The sequence below is a fragment of the Colobus angolensis genome, unplaced genomic scaffold (assembly GCF_000951035.1).
Source record: "Colobus angolensis palliatus isolate OR3802 unplaced genomic scaffold, Cang.pa_1.0 Scaffold25, whole genome shotgun sequence".
Classification (NCBI taxonomy): Eukaryota; Metazoa; Chordata; class Mammalia; order Primates; family Cercopithecidae; genus Colobus; species Colobus angolensis.
Window position 1 is genome coordinate 5,401,453 of NW_012115710.1, and position 20,981 is coordinate 5,422,433.

At 53.2% G+C, this 20,981-nt stretch overlaps 3 protein-coding genes across 3 annotated transcripts in view; 2 read left to right on the forward strand and 1 right to left on the reverse strand.

The window, feature by feature from the left end:
- Positions 1 to 8,908, forward strand: part of RASIP1 (Ras interacting protein 1) — a 25,997-nt gene extending 17,089 nt beyond the window's left edge. Inside the window, exons 6-13 of the mRNA XM_011946536.1 lie at positions 3 to 75; positions 1,566 to 1,603; positions 1,835 to 1,986; positions 2,105 to 2,208; positions 4,162 to 4,405; positions 4,613 to 4,785; positions 7,489 to 7,636; positions 8,496 to 8,908. Coding sequence (XP_011801926.1) covers positions 3 to 75; positions 1,566 to 1,603; positions 1,835 to 1,986; positions 2,105 to 2,208; positions 4,162 to 4,405; positions 4,613 to 4,785; positions 7,489 to 7,636; positions 8,496 to 8,695 — 1,132 coding nt within the window. The 3' untranslated portion in view covers positions 8,696 to 8,908. The remainder of the gene's footprint in view (positions 1 to 2; positions 76 to 1,565; positions 1,604 to 1,834; positions 1,987 to 2,104; positions 2,209 to 4,161; positions 4,406 to 4,612; positions 4,786 to 7,488; positions 7,637 to 8,495) is intronic.
- An 846-nt stretch (positions 8,909 to 9,754) lies between these two features.
- Positions 9,755 to 16,721, forward strand: MAMSTR (MEF2 activating motif and SAP domain containing transcriptional regulator). The gene is made up of 10 exons (XM_011946445.1): positions 9,755 to 9,789; positions 10,415 to 10,493; positions 12,709 to 12,747; positions 13,687 to 13,829; positions 14,011 to 14,195; positions 14,549 to 14,651; positions 14,895 to 15,089; positions 15,412 to 15,597; positions 15,687 to 15,741; positions 15,908 to 16,721. The coding sequence occupies exons 2-10, from the start codon at positions 10,436 to 10,438 to the stop codon at positions 16,189 to 16,191; spliced, it is 1,248 nt and encodes a 415-aa protein (XP_011801835.1). The 5' UTR covers positions 9,755 to 9,789; positions 10,415 to 10,435; the 3' UTR covers positions 16,192 to 16,721.
- A 2,181-nt stretch (positions 16,722 to 18,902) lies between these two features.
- Positions 18,903 to 20,981, reverse strand: part of FUT2 (fucosyltransferase 2 (secretor status included)) — a 14,222-nt gene continuing 12,143 nt past the window's right edge. The window contains exon 3 of the mRNA XM_011946446.1: positions 18,903 to 18,950. The gene's annotated coding sequence lies outside the window, so the exon portion shown is untranslated. The remainder of the gene's footprint in view (positions 18,951 to 20,981) is intronic.

The window sequence follows — 20,981 nt, forward strand, 5'->3', positions numbered from 1 at the left end:
GCCCGTGAGCTGGAGCTGGGCCACCTGCCGCGACTGCTGGGTCGCCTGGCCCGGCTCATCAAGGAGGCCGTCTGGGTGAGCGCCCCCCAATCCCCATCCAGCCCCGCCAGCGCCCCAAGTCCCTTCTCCAGCCTCCCCTCCCCACCTTCAACCCTTTTCATAGCTGGGCTGGGTGAAACCACTGTTCCCATGATGCCTCGGAAAGGATTTGGGTTTGTTTTTGTTTTTGTTTTTTGTTTTTGAGACGGAGTCTCGCTCTGTTGCCCAGGCTGGAGTGCAGTGGCGGTCTTGGCTCACTGCAACCTCCGCCTCCTGGGTTCAAATGATTCTCCTGCCTCAGCCTCCCAAGTAGCTGGGATTACAGGCGCCTGCCAGCACGCCCGGCTAATTTTTTGTATTTTTGGAAAAGCCGGGGTTTCACCATGTTGGCCAGGCTTGTCTGGAACTCCTGACCTCGTGGTTCGCCCGCCTCGGCCTCCCAAAGCGCTGGGATTACAGGTGTGAGCCACCGCCCCCAGCGTTTGCAGTTATTAAATAGTAAGGGGCCCCCCACAGAACGCTGGGAGTTGTAGATCCACTGCACTTAAGGGGAAGCCCAAACTCACCTTAGGAGAACTCACCTAAGCACTGAACTCACCTTAGGAAGAAACCATTATGAGAGATGGTGGGGGAGAGATCCCACTGGATGAGAAGTTGGGAGAGGTCAGTGTGAGAATTCACTGCAGCCTATTGGGCTTGGAGTTTGGATAGTAGTGAGCAAGTTCATTCTTGGAGGCGAGGAAGCACAAAGCCACTGGACCTACAGATGGAAGTTCCAGAAAGAAACCATTCAGAGTGGGGAAACGTTCCATCCTATTGAGCTAGGGCCTAACCAGAGAGTTTTAAGGAGTTTCCTGAGGGTAAAAATTGGAGAAGAGGACCTGAAGGAGCTACACTACTCATAATCATAGAGTGTGTGTGTTTTAAAAAGTAAGGAGAGACCATTCTAAAGCTTGTGGGATTAGAATTTGTCTGAAGAGCTGGGCGTGGTGGCTCATGCCTGTAATCCCAGCACTTTGGGAGGCCGAGGCGGGCAGATCACCTGAAGTTGGGAGATCAAGACCATCCTGGTTAACATGGTGAAACCCTGTCTCTATTAAAAATACAAAAAATTAGCCAGGCATGGTGGCACATGCCTGTAATCCCAGCAACTTGGGAGGCTGAGGCAGGAGAATCGCTTGAACCTGGGAGGCAGAGGTTGCAGTGAGCTGAAATTAAGCCATTGCACCCCAGCCTGGGCAACAACAGGGAAACTCTATCTCAAAAAAAGAAAAAAAGAATCCGTATGAGGAGTAAAGGCCGGTTGCAGTGGCTCACACTATAATCCTACTGCTTTGGAAGGCCAAGGTAGGAGGATCATTTGAACTCAGGAGTTGGAGACCATCTGGGGCAACATAGTGAGACTCCATCTCTAAGAAAAGTAGGATCAGTCTCTGAGAATTGTGCTTCTAGAAAAAACAGAGTATTAACTCATAAGCCCCTCAGTGGATCCCCCTCACCTTGATTCTCATCTTACTGTTCCACAGGAAAAGATTAAGGAAATTGGAGACCGTCAGCCAGAAAAGTAAGAGAAGTTGTGAGCAGAGCGGTCTGGAGGGATGCAGGGGTTGGGTTTTGCGTCCAGTTCTGTGTTCACCCCATGCATGGCTCAGTCCAAGTTTCTGCTTCTCCCTGGCACTCAACTTCCCAGCTGTGCAATGGGGGGGGGTTGGTCTCCCACTTAGACTTAGATATCTTGGGGTTTGTAAACTATGAGGGTTGGGCAGGGATCACAAATTCCTTCCTCTTTTTCAAGCCACCCTGAGGGGGTCCCCGAGGTGCCCCTGACTCCTGAAGCTGTGTCTGTGGAGCTGCGGCCACTCATGCTGTGGATGGCCAACACCACGGAGCTGCTTAGCTTTGTGCAGGAGAAGGTGCTGGAAATGGAGAAGGAGGCTGACCAAGAGGGTGAGCTCTGACCCAGGCTCAGAGTTGTCCAAGTCTCCCATCATGCCCTGCACCTGGGAACCTGGGCGCCTGGCTGCCAACTTCTGGTTCTCCCTCTTAACCCCAAGCCTGTCCTCAGACCCACAGCTCTGCAATGACTTGGAATTATGTGATGAGGCCATGGCCCTCCTGGATGAGGTCATCATGTGTACCTTCCAGCAGTCTGTCTACTACCTCACCAAGGTTGGCCCTTGCCTCTTACTTCCTGTTTGACATAGTGTCACTTCCTGTTTCACGTAACTCCACTTTCTGTTTGTGGTAACATCCCTTCTTGTTTGAACTACACTGTATGGCTCTGATGTCACTATTTGACCAAGATTTTCTGCTTCTTTGACATGACATCCCATCTCATCCAAGGACTTTGCTGTTCTGACACCACTTGTTTGAGCTTACATCACTTCCTGCCTTTCTGGCTTCTTTTCCTTTGTAATCATCACCTGGGCAAACATGGTGGTTCACATCTGTAATCCCGGCACTTTGGGAGGTCGAGGTGTGTGGATCACTTGAGGTCAGGAGTTTGAGACCAGCCTGGCCAACATGGTGAAACTCCATCTCTACTAAAAATACAAAAATTAAAGCTAGGCGCAGTGGCTCACACGTGTAATCCCAGCACTTTGGGAGGCCAAGGCGGGCAGATCACGAGGTCAGGAGTTTGAGACCAGACTGACCAACATGGTGAAACCCCATCTCTACTAAAAATACAAAATTAGCCACGTGTGGTGGCCTGCGCCTGTAATTCCAGCTATTGGAGAGGCTGAGGCACAACAATCACTTGAACCTGGGAGGCGGACGTTGCAGTGAGCCAAGATTACTTCACGCCACTGCACTCCAGCCTGGCAGATGGAGCAAGACTCCGTCTCAAAAAAAATAAAATAAAGCTAGGCGCAGTGGCTCACACGTGTAATCCCAGCACTTTGGGAGGCCAAGGCGGGCAGATCACGAGGTCAGGAGTTTGAGACCAGACTGACCAACATGGTGAAACCCCGTTTCTACTAAAAATACAAAAATTAGTTGGGTGGTGCCTGTAATCCCAGCTACTCAGGAGACTGAGGCAGAAGAATTGCTTGAACCCAGGAGGCGGAGGTTGCAGCGAGCCGAGATTGCACCACTGCACTCCAGCCTGGCCGACAGAGTGAGACTCCATCTCAAAAAAATAAAATAAAATAAAACAAAATAAAAAAATAAAAAGTAGTAATCACCACTTTTGGCAGGCTGACCTCACTACTTGGTAACATCACCATTACCACCTTCTGAATCTCCCACTTTCTAAGTCTACTGTTCAGTCACTGTTAAGTTTTATATATAATAAATAGATAAATGATTGATAGATAGCTAGAGATCAAATAGTGCCAGGAACTGATTTAAACTGAAGATCCTCTTTCATCGGGCCCCACTTCCTTCACTTGCTGATCTCACTTCCTACAGTTCTGAATTCACTTCCCTTTCAGAACCACAGATCTTTGTCTTTGAGTGCCCTTCCTGGAAGGGCCTGCTTTCTGCCCCAGTTTCCCCACCACTACCCTTGACCTTAATACTGCTTCTTGGCATTCTTAGCGTTTCTGGCCTATGGTGTGCCTGATGCCCTATCTGCAAGAATGAGAGAGGATCTTTTGGGACAGATGACTATCAGTCTCTGAGTTCCTCTAGCAGCCTAGATTGTGAAGCCCTTTCCTCCTTCACTTCCTGTACATTCCTGCCTAGTGTGCTTTTATTTCTTCTGTTTCTGACCTCATTTCCTGTCCTTGGCCTGATCTCACTTTCCACTGGCAAACTGCCATCCCACTCCCACTTCCTGACTCTCCATTCTTTTTCTTTCTTTGGGGAATTTGGGATGAATAATTCTTTGACTGAAAGGGAACTCTTTGTCCAGTATCCTTTGTCCTCCTTGAGCTGTCTCTGCTGAGAACTACAAGTCCCACAATGCACAAGAGGTGATCTTAAAATACTCAAGAAACTTATATACCCTTCCACCAAGTAGGGATTTGCTCATGGAGACCCTTTGGGTGTTGACTGTAGAATGGACTACAACTCCCAGAAGACTTTGGTGGAGCTCCCTATTATCTTCATGCTCTATTACCCTGAAGCTTCCTGGGAGTTGTAGTCTAATCACTTGTTTACCCTTCTCTCTTTCCTCAGACTCTGTATTCAACACTGCCTGCTCTCCTGGATAGTAACCCTTTCACAGCTGGGGCAGAGCTGCCGGGGCCTGGCGCGGAGCTGGAGGCCATGCCTCCAGGGTTGAGACCTACCCTGGGCGTGTTCCAGGCCGCCTTGGAGCTGACCAGCCAGTGCGAGCTGCACCCTGACCTCGTGTCTCAGACTTTTGGCTACTTGTTCTTCTTCTCCAACGCATCCCTTCTCAACTCGCTGATGGAACGAGGTGAAGGTTGGCTGGGAGCTGGCAGGGAGGCAAAGATGGGAGCCACTGAGACTCAGGTCAAATTAGACACACTACTGGCTCAAGCCTCACCTTTGGGTACCCTGGAGAACAAGCTCCAGATCCCAGGCTGAAGGATAGGAACAGTCTGGGAGGCAGGAGGACAGAGTCCAGCTAACCAACTTCCTCTCATACCTTTAATGCCCACAGGTCAGGGCCGGCCTTTCTATCAGTGGTCCCGAGCTGTTCAAATCCGAACCAACCTGGACCTTGTCTTAGACTGGCTACAGGGAGCTGGGCTGGGCGACATTGCCACTGAGTTCTTCCGGAAACTCTCCATGGCTGTGAACCTGCTCTGTGTGCCCCGCACTTCCCTGCTCAAGGTGACTGCTGGTCAGCTGTACCTGACCTGACCTCTGACTCCTCAACCCCCCTCAGCCACCTTCTGTATTCAGCTCACCGTTGGAGCTCTCCCTGAACCCCATGCCATCCCCGGCTCAGACACTGTGGGTGACACATTGGCAGGTGGAAGGAAGCCAGCACCAACAATGACCAAACTCGGCCGTGTCTGAATCCTAGTGGAACTTACTAAAAATGGCTTCCAGGCCTGGGCCAGGCACAGTGGCTCACGCCTGTAATCCCAGCACTTTGGGAGGCCGAGGTGGGCGGATCACGAGGTCAGGAGATCGAGACCATCCTGGCTAACACAGTGAAACCCGGTATCTACTAAAAAAAATACAAAAAATTAGCCAGGCGTGGTGGCGGGCTCCTATAGTCCCAGCTCCTTGGGAGGCTGAGGCAGCAGAATAGCGTGAACCCGGGAGGCGGAGCTTGTAATGTGCCGAGATTGCACCACTGCACTCCAGCCTGGGCAACAGAGCAAGACTCTGTCTCAAAAAAAAAAAAAAAATAGTTTCCAGGCCTGGCGTGGTGGCTCATGCCTATAATCCCAACACTTTGGGAGGCCTAGGCAGGTAGATCACTTGAGGCCAGGAGTTTGAGACCAGCCTGGCCAACATGGCGAAACCCTGTCTCTACTAAAAATACAAAAATTAGCCAGGCATGGTGGCGCACGCCTGTAATCCAAGTTACTCTGGAGGCTGAAGCAGGAGAATCGCTGGAACCTGTGAGGCAGAAGCTGCAGTGAGCCAAGACTGCACCATTGCACTCTAGCCTGGTCAACAGAGCGAGATCCTGTCTCCAGAAAAAAAAAAAAAAGTTTCCAGGGTCCCTCACTCAGACATGCTGAGTCAGAAAGTCTGGTATGAGACCAAGGAACATGTTGGTCAAAACATTCATTGAACATGAACTACCTGCCAGGCACACTGTTTAGCACTTCTAGTTTAATGCTGACAAAGCCCCATCGAAGTAGGTGACTGACTATTTTTCAGATGAGGAAACAGAATCAGGTAGGACAGGTCACTTGATTTCATTTATTTTTCCTTATTTATTTATTTATTTATTTATTTATTTATGTTGAGACGGAGTCTCACTCTGTCACCCAGGCTGGAGTGCAATGACGTGATCTCGGCTCACTTTAACCTCTGCCTCCTGGGTTCAAGCAATTCTCCAACCACAGCCTCCTGAGTAGCTGGGATAACAGGCACACGCCACCACACCCGGCTAATTTTTGTAATTTTAGTAGAGACAGGGTTTCACCTTGTTGGGCAGACTGGTCTTGAACTCCTGACGTCAGGGGATTTGCCTGCCTTGGCCTCCCAAAGTGCTGGGATTACAAGCATAAGCCACCATGCCTGGCCAATTTCAATTATTTTTATTTTCCTTTCTTTTTAAATATCTTACAAAACTGTTCCCCATAGACATTTACTTATTTATATGAAATGTTTATAATGGGCTAGGTGTAGTGGCTCATGCCTGTAATGCCAGCACTTTGGGAGGCCAAGGTGGGAGGACCACTTGAGCCTGGGAGTTTGAGACCAGCAGGCAACACAGGGGATACACCATCTCTACCAAAAATTTTAAAAATTAGCCAGGTGTGGTGGCACATGTCTGTGGTCCCAGCCACGCCAGAAGCAGAGGTGGAAGGACTGCTTGAGTCCAGGTGGTTGAGGCTGCAGTGAGCCACAATCATGCCACTACACTCCAGCATGGGTGACAAAGCAAGACCCTGTCTCAAAACAATAAGGAACTTTACCATGCATTTAATAAACCCCAGGCAGCATTCCAAGTACTTTACAATTTTGCCATATTGCATCCTCATACCAACTCTATTAGATAGTTCCTGTTCTCCAAATTTATGGATGAGAAGACTAGGGGATGGTGACCTGCCAGAAGGTAATAAGTGACCCACTGGGATTTTTGAACTCAGGCAGTCTAGGTGGAGTCTCTGATGTTAAGTGCATTGATGGTTCTGATGTCAGCTACATCAGGTGCAGACATTGTCAAACAGATACAAAGAGTGGCCACCACTTTTTGTATATGAGTGATGAATCCCAGAATTCACAGAATAATGAATATTCTGAATCCCAGCTAGGCGCAGAATATGAATAATGAATCCCAGCTAGGCGCAGTGGCTCATGCCTGTAGTCCTAGCACTTTGGGAAGCTTGAGACCAGCCTGGGCAGCATAGTGAGATCCTGTCTCTACAAAAAATTAATGAGGTGTGGTGGCATGTGCTTGTAGTCCCAGCTGCTCTGGAGGCTGGGGCCAAGGATCACTTGAGCCCAGGAGTTTAAGGCTGTAGCAAGCCATGATCGCACCATTGCACTACAGCCTGGGTGACAGAGTGAGACCCTGTCTCTTTAAGGACAAAACAACAACAAAAAAATCCCCGAGTACCATCGCCAGATTCAATAACATAAACGAATGGCCGATCTTATTTATTTCCACCCCACTCATTTCCTGTATCCTCATTTATCCTGAAGCAAATCACATTTTAAAAAATTGCTGGGAGCACACCCTTCCCCACCATCACTTTGGTGATAAACAGACTTCACAGTGCCCAGAAGACACTGCAGAGATGCCATTATCTTCCCGCCACACCCACTCCTGTTATGGAAGCCCTTCCATTTCACTCTCAGCTGCCCTGTAATGACCATCAACCTCTCACCTGGTCTTCCCACCAGGCTTCATGGAGCAGCCTAAGAATGGACCACCCCACCTTGACCCCCGCCCAGCTGCACCATCTGCTCAGCCACTACCAGCTGGGCCCTGGCCTCGGGCCGCCAGCCGCGTGGGACCCTCCCCCTGCAGAGCGGGAGGCTGTGGACACAGGTGAGGAGCAATGGGATACAGCATTGGGGCTGTCAGCTTTCTTCTTCTTCTTCTTCTGAGATGGAGTCTCACCCTGTCACTCAGGCTGGAGTGTAGTGCGCGATCTCGGCTCACTGCAACCTCTGCCTCTCAGGTTCAAGCGATTCTCCTGCCTCAGCCTCCTGAGTAGCTGGGATTACAGGCGCCCGCCACCACGCCTGGCTAATTTTTTGTATCTTTAGTAGAGACGGGGTTTCACCATGTTGGCCAGGCTGGTCTCGAACTCCCGACCTCGTGATCCGCCCACCTCGGCCTCCCAGAGTGCTGGGATTACAGGCGTGAACCACCGCACCTTTCTTCTTTTCTCAGGATCTTGGAGTCCAGATCCCTAGTCTCCTTCTAAACCGATTCTGGACCCCTGTCCCTCTCCACCAGGACATAAGGGCAGGACCCAGCCCCTTCCCCCCTCAAGATACAGGAGTTCAAGCCCCCAGCTCCCTTTATTCTCAGTGGTTCGCATCCCTAGTCCATTCCCTCCACCAGCCACCCACCCACCACCCCTAGGAGTCCAGGTCTTGGGACTTTCGCTCCTCTGAACTTGACTCCTCCACCTTTAGGAATCTGTAAGGCAAGTTTCCAGCCCCTTCTCAGGGATTTGGGAAGCCGTTTCCCAGGCAACGGTGGCTTTCCATCGTCTGAATTACAACTTCCATCATGCCCAGGGGCTCCTAGAGTAGCATGTGAACGGACCCCGCTCCAGGAGTTGCTGGAGTTTGAAGTTGAAGTTTTTTTCTTCCTTTGGGTGTGACGCAGCCTCTCCCCGATGCAACTACCTCACTCCCAGTTTCAGACTGTAACCCCGCCTACTTCGGTCTCACAGGTGACATCTTCGAAAGCTTCTCCTCGCACCCGCCCCTCATCCTGCCCCTGGGGAGCTCGCGCCTGCGCCTCACTGGTCCAGTGACGAACGACGCCTTGCACCGTGAACTCCGCAGGCTACGCCGCCTCCTCTGGGATCTTGAGCAGCAGGAGCTGCCTGCCAATTATCGCCATGGGCCTCCCGTGGCCGCGTCTCCATGAGAACCAATACCAAACGAGAGCGCGCACCTTGAAATGTCGCAGGCTTCCACTGACAGGAGCCCGCCTGAGCGCAGAGCTTTATGGGAGTTGTAGTTCTTATCCCGCGTGGAATGTTGGGAGATTGAGTTTTCGGGAAGTAGCGGATGGGACGGTGGGAGCATGGGCTTAGGATGTGAATGCCAAGGACAAATAAAGGTATCTGTGGTACCGGCAGCGCCTCGATTGTTAAGACTTGGGGGCGCTAATGATGGTTTTCTGCAGAACAAGGTTGTAGGGCCCTTGTCTGGGCCCCTGCCGAGTCTGAGTAGGTATTTATAGCCACGGCCTTGGCTCGCCCTTTTGCATGTAATCCAATCCAAGAGCACAGGAGCCTCCCACACCCCTCAGAACACGGCCCTAAACTTGCTCTGCCGATTATAAGGCCCTCAGTCCTGCCAGTGAGAACCAGCGATGTCTCCCTTCGACCCCCCACCCACAAATCCATACTCCAGCCCCCTCCTCCCTCAGACCCAGGAATCTGAGTCCCCAGCCCCCTCTGGACCTTTGCCTGCCGGGCACACCGCCGAATCCCAACACCTCTGTCCCCGTTCCCAGCACCCCAGAGGCCCCTGCCTCTTTTTCTTCAAACCCAGGAGTCGAGGTCCCCATCCCTCTCCTTTCTTGGATCCAGGAATCTGGGCCCCCAGTTTGAACTTTTCACTCCCCTGAACTTGACTCCAGTTGCTGCGTCAGGGAAAAAGTAGGCGACAGGTGGCACCTGCCGGCAGGGCCGGGACACGACCACCTGCCGCTGCTGCTCACCCGGCGCCCCTCTCCGGGCACCTGCTTCTGTCAGTCCGCCTGCCACCGCTCCACCCCACCCCACAGCCCCAGGACGCGCAGGGGGAGCGAGCCAGGGAACCATCCCCCCAGGCCCGCTCAGGCCCTCCCAGCGGGTGCTCCCACCCCTTCTCAGGGTCCCCAGCGGGGCTCCTGGCACACCCCAGGAAGGTGGGTCGGAAGCGGTCCCAGGCTGGCGGGGCGGAGCCTGCGGTGTCCAGCCTTGGCCTGTAGACTCAACTCGCCCCAGAGCACAGCTTCGCCGAGCCCACCTGGTGAGAGGCCCCTGGGGTGGACGGGGGGCACACTCCTCAACGGTCCTGTCCCCTCTCTGGTCCCAGTCCCTTCCCCAGAGACCGTGGTGGCTGACACCCCACTCACTCTTTCTCAGATACAGGTCACAGGGACCCTTCTATTCCTCAGAAACCTGTCAGGGCCGGGTTCCCCTCTCCACCCAGGATCTTGGATTCTCATCTCCTTAGAGTATTGAGTTCCAGCCCTTAACCTCCTTCTCCTTCAAGATTCCAGAGTCCAGGCCCCACTGCTTCCTCCCTTTCCTTGATGCAGGGGTCCCAACCCACAATCCCTTCCTCCTCAGGACCTAGGATTCCCAGATCCCAGGTCCCTCCCCTCCCAGGATACCGGAGTTGAGGCCCTCAGCCCCTGTCTTTCAGACCAGGGTCTGGGTTCCCAGCTTCCTCCTACCTCGGAGCAAGGTGTCCGGGTCTGCAGCCCCCTCCTCTACAGCCCCTGGGATCCAGAAGTTATGGCCCAAGGCTGCTTCTATTCCCACCTCCCTCGGGCCCTTTCCCTGCTGAATTCACTCACAGGGGCAGCCTTCTGACCTCCACTCTGAGCCAGCCCACTATGGGGCCCCTGCCCTGCCCCCTCTCCGTCCAGGTCCCCATCCCGGCCTTGGCAATGACCCTGGCGGCTTCCTCCCAGCGTTCCCAAATCATTCGCTCCAAGTTCCGATCTGGTGAGAGAGGGCTGTCTTCATGTGTGGGGGATGGGATCCTGAGAATGCAAGGGAGGGGTGGTAGGACCCATGAGGCCTGCGTTTTTTTGTGCAAAAGGTCACTTTGCATAAAGGAGGCCCCAGCACAGGGGTCCAGCTGTGGTGGATCAAGTGTGCAAATGGCTAGTACCACCCTCACAGAGGGAGCGATGGGGATTGGAGGCCAGGGGTAGGCATGCAGAGTGTTCCAGCACTGCAGAGAAACAAGGGCTTACAATGGCGCACGTGCAGAGGCAGAAGAGCAGAGGAGGGACTTCAGGGGACCAGTGTGGGAGTTTGGGTGATGGGACAATGAGCTGTCAAGCTGTGAGTGTCAAAGGTCTTGTTTTAGGTCCCAGGGCAGGCAAAAAGTCTGCAAGTATAGCCGGGCATGGTGGCACATGCCTGTAATCCCAGCTACTTAGAAGGCTGAGGCAGGAGAATGGTTTGAACCTGGGAGGCGGAGGTTGTGGTGAGCCGAGATCGTGCCATTTCACTCCAGCCTGGAAAGCAAGAGCAAAACTCCATCTCAAAAAAAAAAAAAAAAAAAAAGTGTGCAAGTGTTTCGAACTATAGATCAGTTCCTGAGAAGGCAAAGGGTACTTCAGTGTGCACATGAGCATGTCTGTGTGATTGGATGGGTACAAAGACACCAGAAACCAAAGAGCAAGGAGTGTACAAAGAGGCGCATATATCCAGAGAAGAGCAGAAATGTGCAAAGAGAGATCCTTTGCTCCCAAACTAAGCAAACCCTGAGTGTGCACATAAGATAGTTAACATTCATCCTGGCCAGGTGTGGTGGCTCATGCCTGTAATCCCAGCACTTTGGGAGGCCGAGGCAGGTGGATCACCTGAGGTCAGGAGTTCAAGACCAGCCTGGCCAACATGGCGAAACCCTGTCTCTACTAAAAATACAAAAAATTGACGCCAAACGAGGTGGCTCACGCTTGTAGTCCTAGCACTTTGGGAGGCTGAGGTGGGCAGATTGCCTGAGCTCAGGAGTTCGAAACCAGCCTGGGCAACACAGTGAAACCCCATCTCTACTAGAATACAAAAAATTAGCCGGGCATGGCGGCATGCACCTGTAGTCCCAGCTACTGGGGAGGCTGAGGCAGGAGAACTGCTTGAACTCGGGAGGTGGAGGTTGCAGTGAGTCTAGATCGCACCACTGCACTCCAGCCTGGGTGAGGAGAGCAATACTCTGTCTCAAAAAAAAAAAATATTAGCCGGGTGTGGTGGTGGGCACCTGTAATCCCAGCTACTTGGGAGGCTAAGGCAGGAGAATTGCTTGAACCTGGGAGGCAGAAGTTGCAGTAAGCCGAGATCATGACATTGCCCTCAAGCCTGGGTGACAGAGCAAGACTCTGTCTCAAAAAAAAAAAAAAAAAAGATAGTTAACATTCATCCTGGGCGACACAGCGAGACCTGTCTCTACAAAAAATAAAAACAAAACAAAAAAATTTAGCTAGGTGTAGTGGTGCATGCCTGTAGCCCCAGGTACTCAGGAGACTGAGGTGGGAGGATGGGTTGAGCCTGCGAGTTCAAGGCTGCAGTGAGCTGTGATCGCACCCCTGCACTCCAGCCTGCGATACTGAGCGACACTTTGTCTCTAAAAAAATAAAACAAATTAAAAAAAGGAAAAAAAGAGTGTTAACATAGATGCTGAGGCACAGTGGGTCAAGGAAGAAGAGTGTGCAAAAACATGCAAGTGCACAAAAATGGCATGTGTGCAAAACTAGAGCCCAAAGAGATGCATACTTAAAATGTGGATATGCAGAGAGTGTTAACTGTAGGAAGGCCCCCAGATAGCACAGAAAGTAGCAGGAGCGCATGGATAAAGGGAGGCGAGGTGCAAAGCGGCCAGGCTGCCATGATGGCGATTGCGCACGGGGTGGGGTGGGCACACGCTTGCTCATGGAGGGGGCAGGTGGAGCCAGGGGCAGGGCTGCCTCCTGCCTGCACGCTGGCTGGCTCATAGCCCCAGAATGGCGCTGGCCCGCAGCGCTGCGCTGGCAGAGAGCAGGCGGGAGGCCCGAGGAAGGGAGCCTGCTGCCCGCCCACCCGCCTGCACAGGCTGTGTAAGGGGGCTGGGCACGCGTGTCCCGCCAACAACTGCAGCTCCCACCCGCCTGCCAGGCCAGGCTCCTGGACACTCCCTTCCCGCCTTCCTCCTCCCACCTCCCTCCTCCCTCCACAGTCCTCCAGCTTCGGATCCACAGACGGAATCAGGAGCAGAGTAAGTGTGGGCCCCAAAAGGGAGGGGATGGTGACCTCCCCAGCCGATTGGGATATCCTGGAATATAGCTGCCAGATAGCCGTCATTGGTTCCTGCAGCTCAGTCTGCATCTCCCGGGACAGACCAAAATCCCAGCCTGTCCTTTCCCAAGGATCCAGGAGTCCAGGTCTCTGGCCACCCCACCCCTAGGAGCTCTGCTTCCTGCTTCTCCACCCCAATGACATGCATGAGTTTGGATCCTGCTTCTTTGGAGAAGATGGGCATCCCGGTCTCCACATTTAGTATACATGAGAAGCTCTGGATGTAGTTTTTGTTTTGTTTTTGTTTTTTTGAGATGGAGTCTTGCTCTGTCGCCAGACTGGAGTGTCATGGCTCAATCTAAGCCCACTGCAATCTCTACCTCCCAGGTTCAAGCGATTCTCCTGCCTCAGCCTCCTGAGTAGCTGGGATTACAGGCAGGCGCCACCACGCCCGGCTAATTTTTGTATTTTTTGTAGAGACGGGGTTTCACCATGTTGGCCAGGTGGGTCTCGAACTCCTGACCTCAAGTGATCCATCCGCCTTAGTCTCCCAAAGTGCTGGGATTACAGGCATGAGCCACCGCGGTTGGCCTGCATGTAGCTTTCAACCTCTCCCTCTCCCCAAGAACCAGGAGTGCAGGCACCACCCCTGTCCTAGCAAAACCTCAGACATCTGTGATCCTCAGCTACCACACCCCTTTGTGATCGAAAATTCCTGCTTTACTTGAGAATGTAACAACCGGGCCCCCGACACCTCCGCCCTCAGATCCAGGAGTTCAGGCGCCCAGCTCCCAGCACTCAAGTCTTGCTCCCTGGCCTGCCCTCCTGCACCCCGGGGCCCCGCTTTCCACACAGCCTTGCTCCTCCCCGCCTGGCTTGCTGCCTGCAGGCCTCTCAGGGTCCTTCACCGTCTCTCCAGTCTCGGATCCAGACCCGTGGATCTCAGCCTCAGGCCCTCCTCTGGCCCCGGCCTTGCCCTCGGGCACGGCCCCTTTCCTCTTCAGCCCTGGGGTCCTGCTCCCCGAGCCAGAATATTGTCCTCCTTGGAGGTCCCCAAAGAAGGTGAGTCTCGACCGGAGGGAGAGGTCCCTATGAGAGCCCAGCCTTTGTCTCCCTTGCTGCTGCTGCTGCCATTTTTGCTCCTCTTTGGTGGCACCGAGCTGACTCTCTACTTTGCATGTAGCCCCGGGGCAGGAAGGTGGGAGCCGCGCTGAAGCCTAGCACATCGTATCTACTCTTTCAGGAGTCTCCCAAGATCTCCCAGCGCTGGAGGGAGTGCAAGCCCAGGGGGAACTTGACATACCACCAGTACATGCCCCCAGAGCCGAGACAGGGATCCAGGGCAGACCCCCAAATCGAGGGGTCCGCCCTGGGTCCTCCCGGGCCACCTCTGTGGGAAGGGACAGACTCGCAGCAGCCACATCCTAGGTATGACGCCCCTTTCTGTTCTCCCGGGAACCAGAAATTCAGGTCCCAGCATCCTCCTCTCTCAAACCTCGAGTCCACGATTAGGGGATTCGGGCCCCCAACCCCCTCCTCCCCCAGGGTTTAAGAGTCCAGGATCCCAGCCCCTCCCTTTGCCCTTCAAACCCGAGTCTGAACCCCTAGTTCCTCCTCCCCCATGCACAGAAATCTAGCCCCATGTTTGCGCCCTCGGAGACCCAGAATTCTGGGCCCTCACTTTTCTGCATCTTCCCCAGCCCCCCGTTTTTGAGGACCCCAGAACGCCTTTTCCCCCTCTACCCCTCTAACCTTTGTTCACCCCTCACGATTATCACCAGGATGAAGCCCTCTGACCTCACTCCCTGCCCACCAGGAGTCCCTAGCCCCTCGCCCCCTCCACACAAGTTGGAACTTCAGACCCTTAAACTGGAGGAGCTGACGGTAAGTTTGGGGTGTAACTTCCCAGGCTGGCTCTCTCCTTCGGTGGGGTCCCAGAATTCCAACCCCGCAGCCTCTACCCTCTGGAAATCCAGGACATCGGGTACCCAGTCCCATCGTGTTTTAGGGTCCCAGGAGTCCGAACCCCCAGTGTCTCCTTTCTCGGCTTCCAAATATCCTGTCCGGCTCCCGCCTGCGCCCCGGAGCCCGCCCAGCACTGCCTCTTCCCACCGCCCCCCTCCCCAGGTCTCAGAGCTCCGGCAGCAGCTGCGCCTGCGGGGCCTCCCAGTGTCGGGGACCAAATCCATGCTCCTGGAGCGCATGCGCGGCGGCGCCCCGCCCCGCGAGCGGCCGAAGCCGCGGCGCGAGGACAGTCCCGCGGGTGCTCCCTGGCCGCGCCTCAGGCCCAAGGCCCTGGCAGCCGCCCGGCGTCAGGGCTCGGTGAGGGCGGGGCTATGCGCGTGTGGACCAATGAAGAGAAAGCAAAGTGGGGGGGGCGGGGAGTAGAAAAAACTAGCCAATGAAGTATGGGGGCGTGGACCAGCGGTGGGAAGCCTTGAAGGCGAGGGGGCGTAGTTCAGAGCAAAGGGGGGCGGATCTTTAGGGAAGAGGAGCCAATGAAAGAATAGGGGGCGAGACCAAAGGAGGGGTTGATGAGCAAGGGGTCGCGACAGGATCAAGGGGTGGAGCCACACGTTGCGAGAGGGTGGGGTTGCGCCCGGTGGGCGTGGCTTATGGGAGCTACCCCTCTTGGCTGTTCTAGGTCAAGCCCAGCGCAGCATCTCACAGGCCACCTCTTCCACGTGCCGCGGCTACCCCGGGGACGGCTCCGGCCCCAGCTCCCACTTCGGCTCCTGCTGCAGCTCCAGCCCTGAACCCTTCCTCAGCGCCGGGCTCAGCGGCTCTGACTCTGGAGGAGGAGCTGCAGGAAGCGATCCGGAGGGCGCAGGTAAGAGGGTGTGGGTTGAATCCGGCTAGGGTTCTCTAGTCAGGTCCAGGTCGGAGTCCCGAGTTCTCGCCAAATTTCTCCATCCGCAGTTGCTTCCGAACCGGGGCATCGATGACATCCTGGAGGATCAGGTGGAGGCTGACGGTAGGATCCGAATTCTTAGATTTAGGGGAGGTAGGGGCTGAGGTTCCGGACTCCTGCGTCCAAGGGAGGCATGAGCTGGGGAGCTGGACTCCTGGAAATGGGGTTTGGGGGGCTGGCGCCCGGACCCCTGACTTTCCCAGCTCACGTACCATTCTTTATCCCACAGACCCCCTGCCCCCCATTCCCCTGGACTTCCCTGGCTCCTTCGACGTGCTGTCCCCTTCCCCGGACTCTGAAGGCCTCTCATCTGTTTTCTCCTCTTCACTCCCATCTCCCACGAACTCCTCCTCCCCTTCTCCCAGGGACCCCACGGACTCCCTGGACTGGCTGGAGGCCCTGAGCGGGGGTCCTCCTCTGGGTTCTGGTCCCCCACCCCCCAGCATCTTCTCTGCTGACTTATCTGACTCCAGCAGCAGCCGGCTGTGGGATCTGCTGGAGGATCCGTGGTGATGGATTCTGGGATTTACAGAGACAGAGAACTGGTGGGGGTGGAGAGAAGCTCTTTGGGGGAGGAGAGGGAACTACCAGCAGAGCCCCTCCTACCGCAGACACAGGATGGGAGACAACCTCCAACCCCACCTGCCTCCTGAAGTGCTGCTGACATGCAATGCAACTGCCTGAACTTTGCCTACCTGACTTCCTTATGATCCCCCTCCGGGGTGGTACGGTTGGGGGGCTTCTTTTGCTGCTGGCCACAGCAAACAAGCTGCTTGCTGCTTCCTTCAGAGACCTCATGGATGTTTTTACATGCTCCCGACCCCAGTAGATGGCTGCCTGTTGTTTGGGGAGCCTGGAAGGTGGTTATGCCTTTTGAATGCAGGAGAGGAGCAAGAAAGAGTGGAGAGGGAGAATAGGGGGGCCAGACCCTGACCTCCCAGGGTTGTGGTTAGAGATGAAAAAATTAGAAGCATCAGGTCTAAGATCAGCTTCTCTTGGAAGCAGAGTCTGAGACAAGATATAAATGCCAGTGATTTATTAAAGAAGTGTTCTGCCGGGCACGGTGGCTCATGCCTGCAATCCCATTACTTTGGAAGGCCGAGGCAGGTGGGTCACCTGAGGTCAGAAGTTCCAGACCAGCCTGGCCAACATGGTGAAACCCTGTCTCTACCAAAAATACAAAAAAAAAAAAAAATTAGCTGGGCATGGTGGCACATGCCTGGAATCCCGGCTACTTGGGAGGTTGAGGCAGGAGAATCTCTTGAACCCAGGAGGCGGAGGTTGCAGTAAGCCAAGATCGTTCCATTGCACTCCAGCCTGGGCAACAGGAGCGAAACTCCATCTTAAAAAAAAGGAAAAAAAAAAAAGAGAGAGAGAGAAAAAAAGAAAAAAATGTTCCCAGGAGAAGCCAGTAGAAGAGTGGGGAAAACAGGACAGCAAAGGGGAAGAGGAGCAAGAGGTAGCTTCAGGTGAAGCGCCAACCTCAGCCTAATCCTGCAGGGAGCTCCAGAGCACAAATTAACTTGTCGAGTCTTTCCCATCTTGGGACACATGGAACTGGGCCTTTGTATCTCCCTGTTTGAGCTTATTATAGCCAAACAACAAACCACCCCCAAACCAGCCTCAGTGGCAAATGCCTGTAACCCCAGCACTTTGGGAAGCTGAGGCAGGCAGATCACTTGAGGCCAGGAATTCAAGACCAGCCTGGCCAACATGGTGAAACCCATCTCTACTAAAAATACAAAAAAACTAGCCAGATATGGTGGTGGGAGCCTGTAATCCCAGCTACTTGAGAGGCTGAGGCAGGAGAATTGCTTGAAACAAGGAGGTGGAGGTTGCAGTGAGCTGAGATCATGCCACTTCACTCCAGCCTGGGCAACAGAGTGATACTCCATCTCAAAACAAACAAAAAACAAACAACAAAACCCCACACCACCCCAAAACTTAGAGTTGTAAAACAATAACTATACAAGATTGCTCACAAATGCATGGGTTGACTGGGCTCAGCAGGGCAGTTCTTCAGTTCCATGTTATGTTGGCTAGAGTTGCAGTCATCTCAGGGCCCACCTGGGCTAGCACATACAAGATGGTACATTAGATGTATGTGGCACCATGGTGGGGATAGCATAGGGCTGGGCCCAGCTAGGTTGTGGGGACATCTGGACTTCTCTCATTCTCCATGCAGTGTCAGCACTGTCCCTCTGTGGCCTCTCCACCAGAGTAACTAGATTTTTGCATGATAGCTCAGGGCTCCCAAGAATGAGTATTCCAAGAAGGGGGAGCACAAGCTACCAGTCTCTTGAAGACTAGGCTTGAAACTGGCACAATTTATCTTCCATTGTGTTTTATAATTAATGCAAGTCAGGCAACCCGAGGTTAAATATGGGAGGGCACTATACACATTTGAATATCAGGGACGTGCTCACTAGGGGCTATATTTGGAGACTTGCCACTACACCACCCCTAGTCAGTCATGAGCCATGGGTCACGGAGGGAGGGAGGAATAAACTCCCAGGATCCTTCAGCCCAAGGGCAGTTCTGCGAAGAATGTCATAGGGTAAGTTATTCGCAGCAAAATGTTTTAAAATGTAGGTTTTAGTCAGGCGTGGTGGCTGATTCCTGTAATGCCAGCACTTTGGGAGGCCGAGGTGGGTGGATCACGAGGTCAGGAGTTCGAGACTAGCCTGACCAATGTGGTGAAATCCAGTCGCTAGTAAAAATATAAAAATTAGCAAGGCGTGGTAGTGTGCACCTTTAATCCCAGCTACTCGGGAGGCTGAGGCAGGAGGATCACTTGAGCCCAGTGAGTACGGATCACCTCCACTGCACTCCAGCCTGGGTGACAGAGTGAGACTTCATCTCAAAAAAAAAAAAAAAATAATAATAATAATAATAATAAATAGGTTTCAGGGCCAGGCACCGTGGTTCATACCTGTAGTCCCAGCTACTCTGGAGGCTGAGGCAGGAGGATCACTTGAGCCTGGGAGTTTGAGGTTGCAGTGAGCTATGACTGCACCACTGCACTCTAGCCTGGGCAACAGATCAAGACCCTGTCTTTCAGAAAAATAAAAAAAAAAAGGCTGGGTGCGGTGATTCACACCTGTAATCCTAGCACTTTGGGAGGCTGAGGCGGGTGAATCACCCTGAGGTCAGAAGTTTGAGACCAGCCTGGCCAACGTGGTGAAACCCCATATCTACTAAAAACACAGAAAAATAAAAAAAAAAAGGCTGGGTGCGGTGATTCACACCTGTAATCCTAGCACTTTGGGAGGCTGAGGCGGGTGGATCACCCTGAGGTCAGAAGTTTGAGACCAGCCTGGCCAACGTGGTGAAACCCCATATCTACTAAAAACACACACACACACACACAAATTAGCCGAGCGTGGTGGTGCACACCTGTAGTTCCAGCTACTCGGGAGGTTGAGGCAGGAGAATCACTTGAACCTGGGAGGCAGAGGTTGCAGTGAGATGAGATCATGCCTGCACTCCAGCCTGGGCAACACAGTGAGACTCCATCTAAACAAAACAAAACAAAAAAACAAACAAACCAGAAGAGGCAAGGTAAGCAGGTTTGAGATTACCTAGTTTGAATTTCAGCAAGCTCTGGAGCATAAAGGTTGTCCTGAGTTTTTGGTACCTGGCCCGGGGGTAATTAGCACAGGTGGATGGTGGCTCAGGGAGCCTGTGCTCATAAAGGTGTGGATGGGATGTGGGCTCTGGCTTGGCTGGTTTACATAGGAAAGGTGAGTAGTTAACTGTCTCTAGCATTTGGGGTTGCTGGAGTGGGAATTTAAATCAGATTTAGTATGTCATAACTTAGTCCACAAGGAAAAAAAAAATCAGATTTAGGCTGGGAACTATGGCTCACACCTATAATCCCAGCACTTTAGGAGGCCAAGGCAGGAGGATCGCTTGACACCAGAAGTTCCCAGAACAACCTGGGCAACATAGCGAGACCCCGTCTATGAAACAAAGTGTTGCTCTTTCATCAAGGCTCGAGTACAGTGGCACAATCATGGCCTCTACCTCCTGGGCTCAAGTGATCCTCGCACTTCAGTCTCTGGAGTTTCTGGGACTATAGGCACACACCACCATGCTCAGCTAATTTATTTATTTATTTATTTAGAGACAGAACTTCACTCTTGTTTCCCAGGCTGGAGTGCAATGGCACGATCTTGGCTCACTGCAACCTCCACCTCCCAAGTTCAAGCTATTCTCCTGCCTCAGCCTCCCGAGTAGCTGGGATTACAGGCGCACACCACCACACCAGGCTAATTTTTTGTATTTAGTGGAAACGGGGTTTCACTGTGTTGGTCAGGCTGGTCTCGAATTCCTGATCTCAGGTGATCCCCCAGCCTCGGCCTCCCAAAGTGCTGGGATTACAGGCGTGCGCCACCATGCCCGGCCATTTTTGCATCTTTTATAGAGGACAGGGTTTCACTATGTTGCTCAGGCTGGTCTTGAGCTCCTGACCCCAAGTGATCCTCCCACCTCAGCCTCCCAAAGTGCAGGGATTACAGGTGTGAGCCACCACACCTGGCCCAGAGACCTTCCTGACTGTATCGCTCTCTATATTAATATGTCCCCATATCTGCCTGACGCAGGTCACTCTGTCCCGGTTCTGTCTTCATATCTCTTATGTTCTCTGTCTGATTTGCCCTCTGACTGTTCTCTCTTCCCTGTTTCTGTCTCCAACTCCCTCCTGCCCTTTATCTCTGATGCATCCGTCATCCCTGTCAGTTTCCACGCTCATCTCTCTGTGCCTCAGGCACTCTTTCAGCTTCTGCCAGGCACCCCGCCTGCCTCCATTGCACTTTCCCCATCTCGCCTGCGTCCAGAGCGGGCAGTGTTGAGCTGAGGGTGCACTTGGTCTCTGCACTGCCCCAAGGAGTCGGGGCCAAGAAGCGGGCTTGGTGGGGTGCGTATCTGAACCTCAAGCCTAATGGAAAGTCTTGCCTCCTGCACTGCCGACCGCCCGGCATCCAACCCTTCACCAAAGACTTCATCCCTCCCTCCTGCCTCAGGAAAACCAGGGCTGGACCAAGGGGGATCAGATGGGGAACCCCAAGGAGCACCTTCCTGCTCTCCCCCGATCTCAACAGAAGGTGGATATTTACATCGTGAGGCCTGAAAAAAACCACTAACATCAAAATACCAAAATTACTAATGTATCTTATAAACATATTCCCTCCCCAGAAGAGTATAGTCATATTCATTGTGTAGACTGAAAAAAATATTTCTCCTCCTCCTTCCTTTCTTTTTCCTTCCTTCCTTCCTTCCCCTTCCATTTTTTTTTTTTTTTT